At 43.7% G+C, this 14,699-nt stretch overlaps 1 protein-coding gene across 5 annotated transcripts in view; it reads left to right on the plus strand.

The window, feature by feature from the left end:
- arhgef9 (Cdc42 guanine nucleotide exchange factor 9) overlaps positions 1 to 14,699 on the plus strand; it is a 216,215-nt gene that overhangs the window by 166,633 nt on the left and 34,883 nt on the right. For all 5 annotated transcript variants that reach the window (XM_012965915.2, XM_012965916.2, NM_001102956.2 and 2 more), the window contains one exon: positions 7,471 to 7,650. In XM_012965915.2, the coding sequence (XP_012821369.2) occupies positions 7,471 to 7,650 (180 nt within the window). The remainder of the gene's footprint in view (positions 1 to 7,470; positions 7,651 to 14,699) is intronic.

Raw genomic sequence — 14,699 nt, forward strand, 5'->3', positions numbered from 1 at the left:
TTTAGAGGAAAGCAAAAAAAAAAAATTCTGAAGGCTCTCCATTTTGCTTAAGAGAGCTGAATGGAAGATGGATAGAGACTATGGGAAATGGCTGACTATTGGGGCACATTTGACAGTAGTCTGGTAGTATGTCATTACTTTCTAGAGGACAGTAGCATAACACCTAGTGGGGCGAAATATCCATTTTCTGTAGAGATGACATTTATTGTCTATAATGCCTTTTAAATTCTAATAATAAATGAATAAGATCATGCAGAGTTTTCAGAATATCTGGCTTTTTTGTCCTTGTATATGAAACGAAAGAAGAAGCTGAGGAAGACTGAAGAGCTCAGCACTTTATTTGTAATGACTTTTATGGTGGGCTTTTAAAATGTATAACCCTCTTAAATGGTAATAAAAAAGTCTATTTCAAATGGTAGATTCTGGTACAGGATCAGCAAATGTTTTATTAAACATACAACACACTGCTGCAAACTAAAATCCATATAGGGCCTCATTCACTACGTCAAACGTCAGGCACAAAAATATGGGAGCATTTATGCACATTATACACTATGGGCTGTATTTATTAACATTGTAGCAGCCAATCAGATCTTCACTTTTGTTTTCTAACTTATAGATGGTTATTAGAAGTACAGGTATAGGATCCCTTATCCGGAAACCCGTTATCCAGAAAGCTCCGAATTACGGAAAGCCCATCTCCCATAGACTACATTTTAATCAAATAATTCAGCATTTTAACACTGATTTCCTTTTTCTCTGTAGTAATACAGCAGTACCTTGTAATTGATCCCAACCAAGATATAAATAATCCTTATTGAATGCAAAATAATCCTATTGGGTTTAATTCATGTTTTATTGATTTCTTAGTAAATGTAAGGTATGGAGATCCACATTACAGAAAGACCCCTTATCCGGAATACCCTTGGACTGGATAACTGGTCCTTTACCTGTATTCGAAGTTTAAATCTGCTAATATCTTAGATACTACTACCGTATCAATAGAAAATTAATGTGAATTGCTAACATGCTCAGGGGACCAAGTAAATTTCTAAGCTTCCCTAATAGTTGTAAGGTGTATGTGCACATGAAAAATGTCTATCTTTCTAGATCTCCAGTTTTATGACATTTACCAGCTGGACCCTATTGACAGCAGGAAACCTGCTTGAAACCATTACCTTTATCACTAATGGTATTTAATCACCAAGCTTGTTATACTAACATGGGATGAATTAATTTTCCACATCATATTCCACTTTGTTGTAGAATTTGTTGCATGGACAAGTACTGATTCACCTATTCATATCTTATTAAAGAGTCAGTATACCGATGCCACATAGCCTGTTGGTTAATATGCTTCAGATATATAGATATTATGGCAGCACTTACAAAGGAACAATTCCACCCACCACATGCCCCCAGAAAACCTCCATTCAACCAAATGCAAATAGAAATGTTGTCGTACCACATTATCATTGAATTATTTCCTTGGGCAAGCTGTAAATAATGGGTTCTTTCTTGTAATGATCTGAATAATTATATTCATTTTTTTTATGTTAAAAATGTAGAATGTGGTTCAGTCATCCCTCAGAGTTAGATTTAATATGATGTGGCTGGGGGGGAGTTCTGCTTCTAGCAAAGTAATGGCAAGATTGTATTTATTGATCTCTCATTTTCTTTTGTCTTTACCAGTAATTGTTTCTATAAATGGTTGTTTATAATGCTGTTAGGGTGCCGGGCACTTTTGATTAATCACGTTCACTCCGTGTACTGAAATGATGGTGGATTATTAACATTTAGCTAATGTGCTTTCTTTTATTCAAAATCTAGACAGTGTTAGACGCTTTTTGCTACACTGGGTCTCTTTTCACATGATTGCTGTTCTCCATTAAGAATGTTTGCAAGGCTACAAATTGGCCCGTTGTGAATATAGTTTTTGCTCATGGACCATTTGCCTCATTTGGTGTGTGACACCCTTCCCCTGCACCCACAAATATCCAAACCCAAAATTAACTTCTGTTTCTTAAATGGGTATGAACACAACCATACTTGACCCAAATCTTGCAGGACTATCAATCCCCGCAAGGACATATATTTTCCCTATAGCTAACTCTTTTGCTCCCCCTGCATCTTCAAAGTAGGTGTCCCAAGCACAATTACAGTAAGATTTCTTCAGTGAGAATCACCCATACCAACCTTACCTCAGTCATCTCACTGTTAACAAAAATACTTGGATTGCTGTGCAATTTTTGTACTGAAAATGTTTATTAAGATATAGCAAGCTTTAGAAGGGCAGCTATTACTATATGCACCAGGGGTGTAGCTACAGAGGAAGCTGACCCTACAAGTGCAAGCAAGTGAGGGAATACAGGGGTATGGGAGATAGCTCTCAGTACAAGTGAGGGAATACAGGGTTATGGGAGATAGCTCTTAGTACTAGTTGATCCAGGGACTGGTCCGATTGCCATCTTGGAGTCAGGAAGGAATTTTTTCCCCTCTGCGGCAAATTAGAGAGGCTTCAGATGGGGTTTTTTTGCCTTCCTCTGGATCAACTAGTAGTTAGGCAGGTTATATATAGGCATTATGGTTGAACTTGATGGACGTATGTCTTTTTTCAACCCAACTTACTATGTTACTATGTTACTATGTTACAGTCTCAGGGGGGACCATGAGTGTTAGGGGCCCAGTGAGGCCCTTATTTTTGGGCAATTTTGATATATCATGACAGACTAGGTCAGCTTACCGATGTTTTAGGGGCCCTAAATTGAATTTGCTGCTAGTACCATCTAATTATACTGATATACGTCCATTAAAATTTGGTTTTATTTCCAATAAGTAAAAATGACATAATAGTCCTGATATATTAGATATCAGTAGGATGACTGATGTAGGGTTGGTAATGTTAAGTTGATTAACCATGTCATCAGAACTGGACAGACACTCCAAAAAAACCAACTGTGGCGGTTCAGTAAAGTAAAAGTGTATGCTCATGGATAATCCACTCCCTCAAGCTGTAGGTTTAAGGCCAGATGCCCAAACACAGTGTTTCATCTGGTACGTTGTACTGCTTGCACCTTCATGGCATATGTGTCACTGGAGAATCCTGTTGTATCTGTAATTGTGGTTGGGTTTAGATCTTAGAAAAAACTGTTAAGTTCCATAAAGCCACGACAGATTTGTGGTGGCAGCAATGAGTGACATCACAGTTTGGCGCCACTAGTAGGCCATTCTAATTGGCTTCTGTTGCAGAGACAATAGAAGGCATCTAGTGACCATTTTGACTTCAGCAGGATACCCGGTTCAGCTGTTAGATGTTTCTGCAATAATAAGATGTGGAATCCACCCAATACCAATACACAGTTTTTAGTCCTAACTCAAATACAGACAGGTTCCCTCATAAGCGTGGTGCCATTCTCTAGGTCAGTGATCCCCAACCAGTGACTCGTGAGCAACATGTTGCTCCCCAACCCCTTGGATGTTGCACTCAGTGCCCCAAAACCAGGTAGTTATTTTTGAATTCCTGACTTGGGGCAAGTTTTGGTTGAATAAAAACAAGATTTACTACCAAATAAAGCCTCCTATAAGCTGATAGTGTGCATAGAGGCTGCCTAATAGCCAATCTTAGCCCTTATTTGGCACCTCCATGAACTTTTATGATGCTTGTGTTGCTCTCCAAGTCTTTTTACATTTGTGGCTCACATATAAAAAAGGTTGGGGACCCCTGCTCTAGGTCATCCCAAAGAAAGAAATGGTGAAGATCTTTATTAAATGTCAGCCCTCAATGTGTTGGATATTGTGTACACTACTTACAGAAAGTGAGAGCTAATCTATGTACAGTGGTGTGAAAAACTATTTGCCCCCTTCCTGATTTCTTATTCTTTTGCATGTTTGTCACACTTAAATGTTTCTGCTCATCAAAAACCGTTAACTGTTAGTCAAAGATAACATAATTGAACACAAAATGCAGTTTTTAAATGAAGGTTTACGTTATTAATGGAGAAAAAAAACTCCAAATCTACATGGCCCTGTGTGAAAAAGTGATTGCCCCCCTTGTTAAAAATAACTTAACTGTGGTTTATCAATTTCAATTTTCAATTTCAATATCAATTTCTGTAGTCACCCCCAGGCCTGATTACTGCCACACCTGTTTCAATCAAGAAATCACTTAAATAGGAGCTACCTGACACAGAGAAGTAGACCAAAAGCACCTCAAAAGCTAGACATCATGCCAAGATCCAAAGAAATTCAGGAACAAATGAGAACAAAAGTAATTGAGATCTATCAGTCTGGTAAAGGTTATAAAGCCATTTCTAAAGCTTTGGGACTCCAGCGAACCACAGTGAGAGCCATTATCCACAAATGGCAAAAACATGGAACAGTGGTGAACCTTCCCAGGAGTGGCCGGCTGACCAAAATTACCCCAAGAGCGCAGAGACAACTCATCCGAGAGGCCACAAAAGACCCAAGGACAACATCTAAAGAACTGCAGGCCTCACTTGCCTCAATTAAGGTCAGTGTTCACGACTCCACCATAAGAAAGAGACTGGGCAAAAACGGCCTGCATGGCAGATTTCCAAGGCGTAAACCACTTTTAAGCAAAAAGAACATTATGGCTCGTCTCAATTTTGCTAAAAAACATCTCAATGATTGCCAAGACTTTTGGGAAAATATTTTGTGGACCGACGAGACAAAAGTTGAACTTTTTGGAAGGTGCGTGTCCCGTTACATGTGGCGTAAAAGTAACACAGCATTTCAGAAAAAGAACATCATACCAACAGTAAAATATGGTGGTGGTAGTGTGATGGTCTGGGGTTGTTTTGCTGCTTCAGTACCTGGAAGGCTTGCTGTGATAGATGGAACCATGAATTCTACTGTCTACCAAAAAATCCTGAAGGAGAATGTCCGGCCATCTGTTCGTCAACTCAAGCTGAAGCGATCTTGGGTGCTGCAGCAGGACAATGACCCAAAACACACCAGCAAATCCACCTCTGAATGGCTGAAGAAAAACAAAATGAAGACTTTGGAGTGGCCTAGTCAAAGTCCTGACCTGAATCCTATTGAGATGTTGTGGCATGACCTTAAAAAGGCGGTTCATGCTAGAAAACCCTCAAATAAAGCTGAATTACAACAATTCTGCAAAGATGAGTGGGCCAAAATTCCTCCAGAGCGCTGTAAAAGACTCGTTGCAAGTTATCGCAAACGCTTGATTGCAGTTATTGCTGCTAAGGGTGGCCCAACCAGTTATTAGGTTCAGGGGGCAATTACTTTTTCACACAGGGCAATGTAGGTTTGGATTTTTTTTCTCCCTAAATAATAAAAACCCTCATTTAAAAACTGCATTTTGTGTTTACTTGTGTTATCTTTGACTAATAGTTAAATGTGTTTGATGATCAGAAACATTTTGTGTGACAAACATGCAAAAGAATAAGAAATCAGGAAGGGGGCAAATAGTTTTTCACACCACTGTATATTAATAGTGTTGTGGACAAAGCATAAATAAGGGATAGTGAAAAGTCTGTACACAGAGGGATTGTTGCATCCCTGCCACCCGCTCTTCCATCAGTCATTATAATGACAACCAGACGTCTGCCCTATTCACCACAGCAAAGCACATTTTTCATTTGCCAGGGATCCTAGGGCTAATGGCTGTTGCTTCTCCGCAACACCAAAGTGAGAAGTAGCAGCCAAGATAATTAGAAACCCCCGCAGAGGTCAGAAGCTCTGAGTGAGCTAATATCTTCAGGACATTACAGCGCTCAACTTTATGTCTAGTGACAGTGAGCTCATTTCAGTTGCTCTAAATTATCAGTGTTTGTGGCACTAGGGATATTTCCAAACAAGTAGCTCAGTGAGTTCCGACTTCAGCCTACTCTGGGGGCAAAATTAATGTGGGAACCACTTTCACAGTGACTGCTTGTTTTTGCTAAAAAACTATTCGAATTTTTACCTGTGAGCCACATTCAAATGTAAAAAGAGTTGGGGAGCAACACAAGCATGAAGAAAGTTCCTGGGGTGCCACATAAGGGCTATAATTGGCTATTGGTATACCTTATGTGGACAGGAGGTTCTGTGTGGCAGTACATCTAGTTTTTATTCAACCAAAACTTGCTTTCAAGCCAAAAATCTTCTTCTTTGAGGCCACTGGGAGCAACATTCAAGGGGTTGGTGAGCAACATGTTGCCCCTGAGCCACTGGTTGGGGATCACTAATATAGACTATTCCACAGATAGCAGCTACAATATTGGATTCATAGAAAATATGCATGCAGTGGATTCTGGGTAATATACAGTAGTCAGATTTTTAATTTTGAATGTGTGCCTTACTTTGAGAAATAAATGTGTTTCCTGCTGAATATACCATTAATATTGTATTTTGTATCTCGTTTTGTGATTGGAGTTGACAAAGGAGTAATCTTGAAAGAAAATCCATTCTAAAAGTGGCCATGTAACACAGAACAGAAAAAAATGTTGTTAATAGTTTAGATCAAGTTATGTAGAAGCACACCCAACTGGCTGTCAAACGCTGAGCAAGAAAGATGGGATTAATGTAGGGTCTGCTTCAAGGCAAGTTTTTAAATTGGTAGAGGATATGCTGAAAATATTAGCTAGTTCAAATTTCTTTGCCCCTTGCTGTTTGAATGGAACATTCCTTCTGATTAGTGATGAGCGAATCTGTTCCGTTTTGCTTCGCCGAAAAATTAGCAAATCTTTAAAAAGATCCGCGAAATGGCGAAAATGTTGTGCGACAAAAAACATTTGTCGCCCGCGGCTATTATTTTGTCGCGCGGCTATTGTTTCGTCGCCCGCGGCTATTATTTCGTCGCCCGCGGCTATTATTTTGCCGCGCGGCTATTGTTTCGCCGCACGCGGCTATTGTTTCGTTGCCCGCGGCTATTATTTTGTTGCGCGGCTATTGTTTTGTCGCCCGCGGCTATTATTTTGTCGCGCGGCTATTGTTTCGTCACCCGCGGCTATTATTTTGTCGCGCGGCTATTCTTTTGACGCCCACGACAATTCTTTTTTGACGCCGGCGACAATTTTTGGACGTGCTGCAAATTTTTCCACGGAGAATTTTTTCATCCGTTTCGTGAAACAATCCGCCAATGGCGAAACGCGGAAATTCGCCGCGAATCCATGCCTGGCGAAACATTTCGCCCATCACTACTTCTGATTTCTTGTAAGAGTATGTGCAAAATGATGACTTGATCATGACTGCATTCAGTATGTTCATGCAACACATAAATGTTGTAAACCTTCTGTTCCTATTCTGTGTTTCTCCCAGGTAGCAGATGCTTTTCTGATTGTACCTATTTAGGCAAAACAATCATACCCACAGTAAATAGGGCTTAGGGCAGGTTGCATGGCCAGAAAGACCAGGGTTACAGCTTTAAAACATTTAGGGATGTATGGGGTGGGTGGTCAAAGTCTGTTTGTTAGGGTCCGTGACTATTTTATCTGCTATCTTTTTCAGGGTTATTTAAAGCAATGCAGAAAGCGGAGGGACATGTTCAGCGACGAGCAGCTGAAGGTGATATTTGGGAACATTGAGGACATCTACCGGTTCCAAATGGGTTTCGTCAGAGATCTTGAGAAGCAGTATAATAACGAGGAGCCACACCTTAGTGAAATCGGGCCTTGTTTTCTGGAACATGTAAGTTTCTTTTAACTTGATGTGGTTTCTTTCGTTAGAATGTACTGAACTTATAGCAGGTCTACATTCATTCTTCTTACCTCTTGCCTTAACTTAGTATTACCATTTACCCTTTAAATTAGGGCACTAATTGAATACACGTGCTGCATGTGGGATGCGTAACTTCACGCAAATCCTTGATCCATGCATCCAAGTTGCCGCATGTAATTCCATAAGTGTCTTTTAAAGTGGTGATAAGGTAACGCTACTACTAGCTCGGTTGGTTCTAACAGCTATCTGTGTCCTTCCACTGGAATTCATATGGGTCAGGCCTGGTATTTACTAGCATGGGGGCCTCTTAGGCTTGCATTTTTTTGAAAGGCAGACAGACATTTGAACTGCCCTAAAATACATATATTGTGTAACAGTTTAGAAATTGTCAAATTACACATCAGGTACAGTATATCCACTTGTGAGCCCTTCTTTTGTTGTTTCACTGCAGGGTTTGGTTGTGCACATCCATCATAAACCGAAATGCCATAAGGGTTTATTTCTACAGAATGAAGATTATACCATTACCAAGTGAAAGTAGAAATATAGGTTCATTGAAAGAATGGGCAGCTTAGCAACCGTTTTGTCTCTGTACCGAAATCATTCTACCCTGTCAGATTTCAAAGCTCTGAGGAAAGCTTCTCTGATGTTATTATCAGAATATCCTCTTTGTAGAAATCTTTCCTGAAGGATTGCTCAAGTCAGTATTGCAAATGCTATAGATACATACATTGGACTAAAACCTCCACTTCTCCCTGGCAGCCTTTAACTATCAGGGGGTGCAAGGAGTTGTTCTTCATTAACAAAAAAATAAATGTAAATGAGTTGGGTATGAATAAGTATTATTGTTAGTATTCAACTTGTCCTTAATCACAGTATTTTCGTATCTTTTGCTACTATAGGCAACATCTCTCCCTACTATACCTGCTATCCCACAGCCAAAGTCCCTTCCCAGAGGCTATTATCCCCACTGCTACTATAGGCACCATCTCTCCCTACTATACCTGCTATCCCACAGCCACAGTCCCTTCCCAGAGGCTATTATCTCACTGCTACTATAGGCAACATCTCTCCCTACTATACCTGCTATCCCACAGCCAAAGTCCCTTCCCAGAGGCTATTATCCCCACTGCTACTATAGGCACCATCTCTCCCTACTATACCTGCTATCCCACAGCCACAGTCCCTTCCCAGAGGCTATTATCTCACTGCTACTATAGGCACCATCTCTCCCTACTATACCTGCTATCCCACAGCCACAGTCCCTTCCCAGAGGCTATTATCCCCCCACTGCTACTATAGGCACCATCTCTCCCTACTATACCTGCTATCCCACATCCACAGTCCCTTCCCAGAGTCTATTATCCCCACTGCTACTATAGGAACCATCTCTTCCTGCTATACCTGCTATCCACAGCCACAGTCCCTTCCCAGAGGCTATTATCCCACTGCTACTATAGGCACCATCTCTCCCTACTATACCTGCTATCCCACAGCCACAGTTCCTTCCCAGAGGCTATTATCCCCACTGCTACTATAGGCACCATCTCTCCCTAATATACCTGCTATCCCACAGCCACAGTCCTTTCCCAGAAGCTATTATCCCACTGCTACTATAGGCGCCATCTCTCCCTACTATACCTGCTATCCCACAGCCACAGTCCCTTCCCAGAGGCTATTATCCCCACACTGCTACTATAGGCACCATCTCTCCCTACTATACCTGCTATCCCACAGCCACAGTCCTTTCCCAGAAGCTATTATCCCACTGCTACTATAGGCGCCATCTCTCCCTACTATACCTGCTATCCCACAGCCACAGTCCCTTCCCAGAGGCTATTATCCCCCACTGCTACTATAGGCACCATCTCTCCCTACTATACCTGCTATCCCACAGCCACAGTCCTTTCCCAGAAGCTATTATCCCACTGCTACTATAGGCGCCATCTCTCCCTACTATACCTGCTATCCCACAGCCACAGTCCCTTCCCAGAGGCTATTATCCCCCCACTGCTACTATAGGCACCATCTCTCCCTACTATACCTGCTATCCCACAGCCACAGTCCCTTCCCAGAGGCTATTATCCCCCCACTGCTACTATAGGCACCATCTCTCCCTACTATACCTGCTATCCCACAGCCACAGTCCCTTCCCAGAGGCTATTATCCCCCCACTGCTACTATAGGCACCATCTCTCCCTACTATACCTGCTATCCACAGCCACAGTCCCTTCCCAGAGGCTATTATCCCACTGCTACTATAGGCACCATCTCTCCCTACTATACCTGCTATCCCACAGCCACAGTTCCTTCCCAGAGGCTATTATCCCCACTGCTACTATAGGCACCATCTCTCCCTAATATACCTGCTATCCCACAGCCACAGTCCTTTCCCAGAAGCTATTATCCCACTGCTACTATAGGCGCCATCTCTCCCTACTATACCTGCTATCCCACAGCCACAGTCCCTTCCCAGAGGCTATTATCCCCCACTGCTACTATAGGCACCATCTCTCCCTACTATACCTGCTATCCCACAGCCACAGTCCTTTCCCAGAAGCTATTATCCCACTGCTACTATAGGCGCCATCTCTCCCTACTATACCTGCTATCCCACAGCCACAGTCCCTTCCCAGAGGCTATTATCCCCCCACTGCTACTATAGGCGCCATCTCTCCCTACTATACCTGCTATCCCACAGTCACAGTCCCTTCCCAGAGGCTATTATCCCCCCACTGCTACTATAGGCGCCATCTCTCCCTACTATACCTGCTATCCCACAGCCACAGTCCCTTCCCAGAGGCTATTATCCCCCCACTGCTACTATAGGCGCCATCTCTCCCTACTATACCTGCTATCCCACAGTCACAGTCCCTTCCCAGAGGCTATTATCCCCCCACTGCTACTATAGGCACCATCTCTCCCTACTATACCTGCTATCCCACAGCCACAGTCCCTTCCCAGAGGCTATTATCCCCCCACTGCTACTATAGGCACCATCTCTCCCTACTATACCTGCTATCCCACAGCCACAGTCCCTTCCCAGAGGCTATTATCCCCCCCACTGCTACTATAGGCACCATCTCTCCCTACTATACCTGCTATCCACAGCCACAGTCCCTTCCCAGAGGCTATTATCCCACTGCTACTATAGGCACCATCTCTCCCTACTATACCTGCTATCCCACAGCCACAGTTCCTTCCCAGAGGCTATTATCCCCACTGCTACTATAGGCACCATCTCTCCCTAATATACCTGCTATCCCACAGCCACAGTCCTTTCCCAGAAGCTATTATCCCACTGCTACTATAGGCACCATCTCTCCCTAATATACCTGCTATCCCACAGCCACAGTCCTTTCCCAGAAGCTATTATCCCACTGCTACTATAGGCGCCATCTCTCCCTACTATACCTGCTATCCCACAGCCACAGTCCCTTCCCAGAGGCTATTATCCCCCCACTGCTACTATAGGCGCCATCTCTCCCTACTATACCTGCTATCCCACAGTCACAGTCCCTTCCCAGAGGCTATTATCCCCCCACTGCTACTATAGGCACCATCTCTCCCTACTATACCTGCTATCCCACAGCCACAGTCCTTTCCCAGAGGCTATTATCCCCCCACTGCTACTATAGGCACCATCTCTCCCTACTATACCTGCTATCCCACAGCCACAGTCCCTTCCCAGAGGCTATTATCCCCCCACTGCTACTATAGGCACCATCTCTCCCTACTATACCTGCTATCCACAGCCACAGTCCCTTCCCAGAGGCTATTATCCCACTGCTACTATAGGCACCATCTCTCCCTACTATACCTGCTATCCCACAGCCACAGTTCCTTCCCAGAGGCTATTATCCCCACTGCTACTATAGGCACCATCTCTCCCTAATATACCTGCTATCCCACAGCCACAGTCCTTTCCCAGAAGCTATTATCCCACTGCTACTATAGGCACCATCTCTCCCTAATATACCTGCTATCCCACAGCCACAGTCCTTTCCCAGAAGCTATTATCCCACTGCTACTATAGGCGCCATCTCTCCCTACTATACCTGCTATCCCACAGCCACAGTCCCTTCCCAGAGGCTATTATCCCCCCACTGCTACTATAGGCGCCATCTCTCCCTACTATACCTGCTATCCCACAGTCACAGTCCCTTCCCAGAGGCTATTATCCCCCCACTGCTACTATAGGCACCATCTCTCCCTACTATACCTGCTATCCCACAGCCACAGTCCTTTCCCAGAGGCTATTATCCCCCCACTGCTACTATAGGCACCATCTCTCCCTACTATACCTGCTATCCCACAGCCACAGTCCCTTCCCAGAGGCTATTATCCCCCCACTGCTACTATAGGCACCATCTCTCCCTACTATACCTGCTATCCACAGCCACAGTCCCTTCCCAGAGGCTATTATCCCACTGCTACTATAGGCACCATCTCTCCCTACTATACCTGCTATCCCACAGCCACAGTTCCTTCCCAGAGGCTATTATCCCCACTGCTACTATAGGCACCATCTCTCCCTACTATACCTGCTATCCACAGCCACAGTCCCTTCCCAGAGGCTATTATCCCCCACTGCTACTATAGGCACCATCTCTCCCTACTATACCTGCTATCCCACAGCCACAGTCCCTTCCCAGAGGCTATTATCCCCACACTGCTACTATAGGCACCATCTCTCCCTACTATACCTGCTATCCACAGCCACAGTCCCTTCCCAGAGGCTATTATCCCCCACTGCTACTATAGGCACCATCTCTCCCTACTATACCTGCTATCCACAGCCACAGTCCCTTCCCAGAGGCTATTATCCCCACACTGCTACTATAGGCACCATCTCTCCCTACTATACCTGCTATCCCACAGCCACAGTCCCTTCCCAGAGGCTATTATCCCCCACTGCTACTATAGGCACCATCTCTCCCTACTATACCTGCTATCCCACAGCCACAGTCCTTTCCCAGAAGCTATTATCCCACTGCTACTATAGGCGCCATCTCTCCCTACTATACCTGCTATCCCACAGCCACAGTCCCTTCCCAGAGGCTATTATCCCCCCACTGCTACTATAGGCGCCATCTCTCCCTACTATACCTGCTATCCCACAGCCACAGTCCCTTCCCAGAGGCTATTATCCCCCCACTGCTACTATAGGCACCATCTCTCCCTACTATACCTGCTATCCCACAGCCACAGTCCCTTCCCAGAGGCTATTATCCCACTGCTACTATAGGCGCCATCTCTCCCTACTATACCTGCTATCCCACAGCCACAGTCCCTTCCCAGAGGCTATTATCCCCCCACTGCTACTATAGGCACCATCTCTCCCTACTATACCTGCTATCCCACAGCCACAGTCCTTTCCCAGAAGCTATTATCCCACTGCTACTATAGGCGCCATCTCTCCCTACTATACCTGCTATCCCACAGCCACAGTCCCTTCCCAGAGGCTATTATCCCCCCACTGCTACTATAGGCACCATCCCTCCCTACTATACCTGCTATCCCACAGCCACAGTCCCTTCCCAGAGGCTATTATCCCCCCACTGCTACTATAGGCACCATCTCTCCCTACTATACCTGCTATAGCCACAGTCCCTTTCCAAACGCTATTATATAACTCCTACTATAGGCACCATCTTACTCTACTACATCAGCTATCCAACAGTCATATTCCGTTCCCTGAATGATCTTTTTCCCCCACTGCTTCAAGTGCCCCTATTGCCCTGATCCCCCCTAAAAAGGCATATTTAACTGTATTTCAGCAGCTGGTGGACTACAGATCAAACATTCTTAGCACATACATCAGAGTCAGAGTAAGGATTTGTAATTTCAGATAATCTTGGGGTTAAATCCCTAAGGTTTTGATACTGCTGAAATGGTTGGCTGTTGCTTTTCTGACACTGCTATATGACAGCAGATGAGCAGTAAAATGCGCTAGACCAGCGTACAGAATGAAGATTACACTTGAGTTGACTAAATGCCTGAGGGCCTCAGGCTAAATTATAGCGCTGTTACATAAGCCGCACAGGTCTTGACTTCATCATCATCTGTGAATATGTCAGAGAAAGTCAAGAAAATTATAATTTCCCCTTTTTTAGATTTTTATCTTGAGTGAAGAGGCTGTTATTATGTAAGTGCGTTTTTGAGCTCAATCCAGTGTTTCACAAGTTCAGCCTGTGCTGCTCCTGCTTTCAATGCCTAATTCTTCTCACCCTCATTTTTGTTCATCCTCTGACCTTAATACAGTACATGTCAGGGACACACAACACTTCTAACAGATTACAACAAAAATTAGATGAAAAAAAGGTGATACTTTACTGCATGTCCATTCTTGCCTAGAAACCCTATTACGGGGAATCCCTGTGGGTCATTTCCTTCTGATGTAGATTTTTTTCAAATCTTGAGCAGGCATTAATATTTCAAGGCTCAGACATCAATGGCATATTCTTTTTTCTGGTCTGTTTGCAAGACGTAAGACTAAGAAACAAAATCAAAATTGAAACTTCAGCCCCAAATAGCTGTTGTCCATAGCCATGCTCAGCAGCTCTCTACAGCACAACAGTAGTAAGTTCCATAAGTGCAATGGCAGATGTGGCACTTTGTGGGTTGGGATCACCTCTTCTGTAGAAGATAAATTGGCCGAAAATACTTTGTAATCTAGAAGAATGGGGATTGCCAATGAAGAACACTTTACATACAGTGATCGACCTAATCATGGTAAATGGTAGCTTGGCAGGCAGCAAGTTGCTATTTCTGACATTGCTTTAATGCTTTTTCTTGGCTGTTGTATTTACAAATGGTTGGATTTGCAGGCAGAATCCACGTGGACTTAGAGCAAAATCGAATCTTTGTTAAAATTCATGAAACTTTATCAAACCATCTTCAAACCTTACAAGTACATATCTTGGCAGCAGGGGAGCATTTCATGGCATATATAGCCACTTCCTTTAAAAGCCATGTCTATAAGGAAGAGGAAGTGCACATATCGGGTAACACTGTAT

Source organism: Xenopus tropicalis, chromosome 8, assembly GCF_000004195.4.
Source record: "Xenopus tropicalis strain Nigerian chromosome 8, UCB_Xtro_10.0, whole genome shotgun sequence".
Taxonomy (NCBI): domain Eukaryota; kingdom Metazoa; phylum Chordata; class Amphibia; order Anura; family Pipidae; genus Xenopus; species Xenopus tropicalis.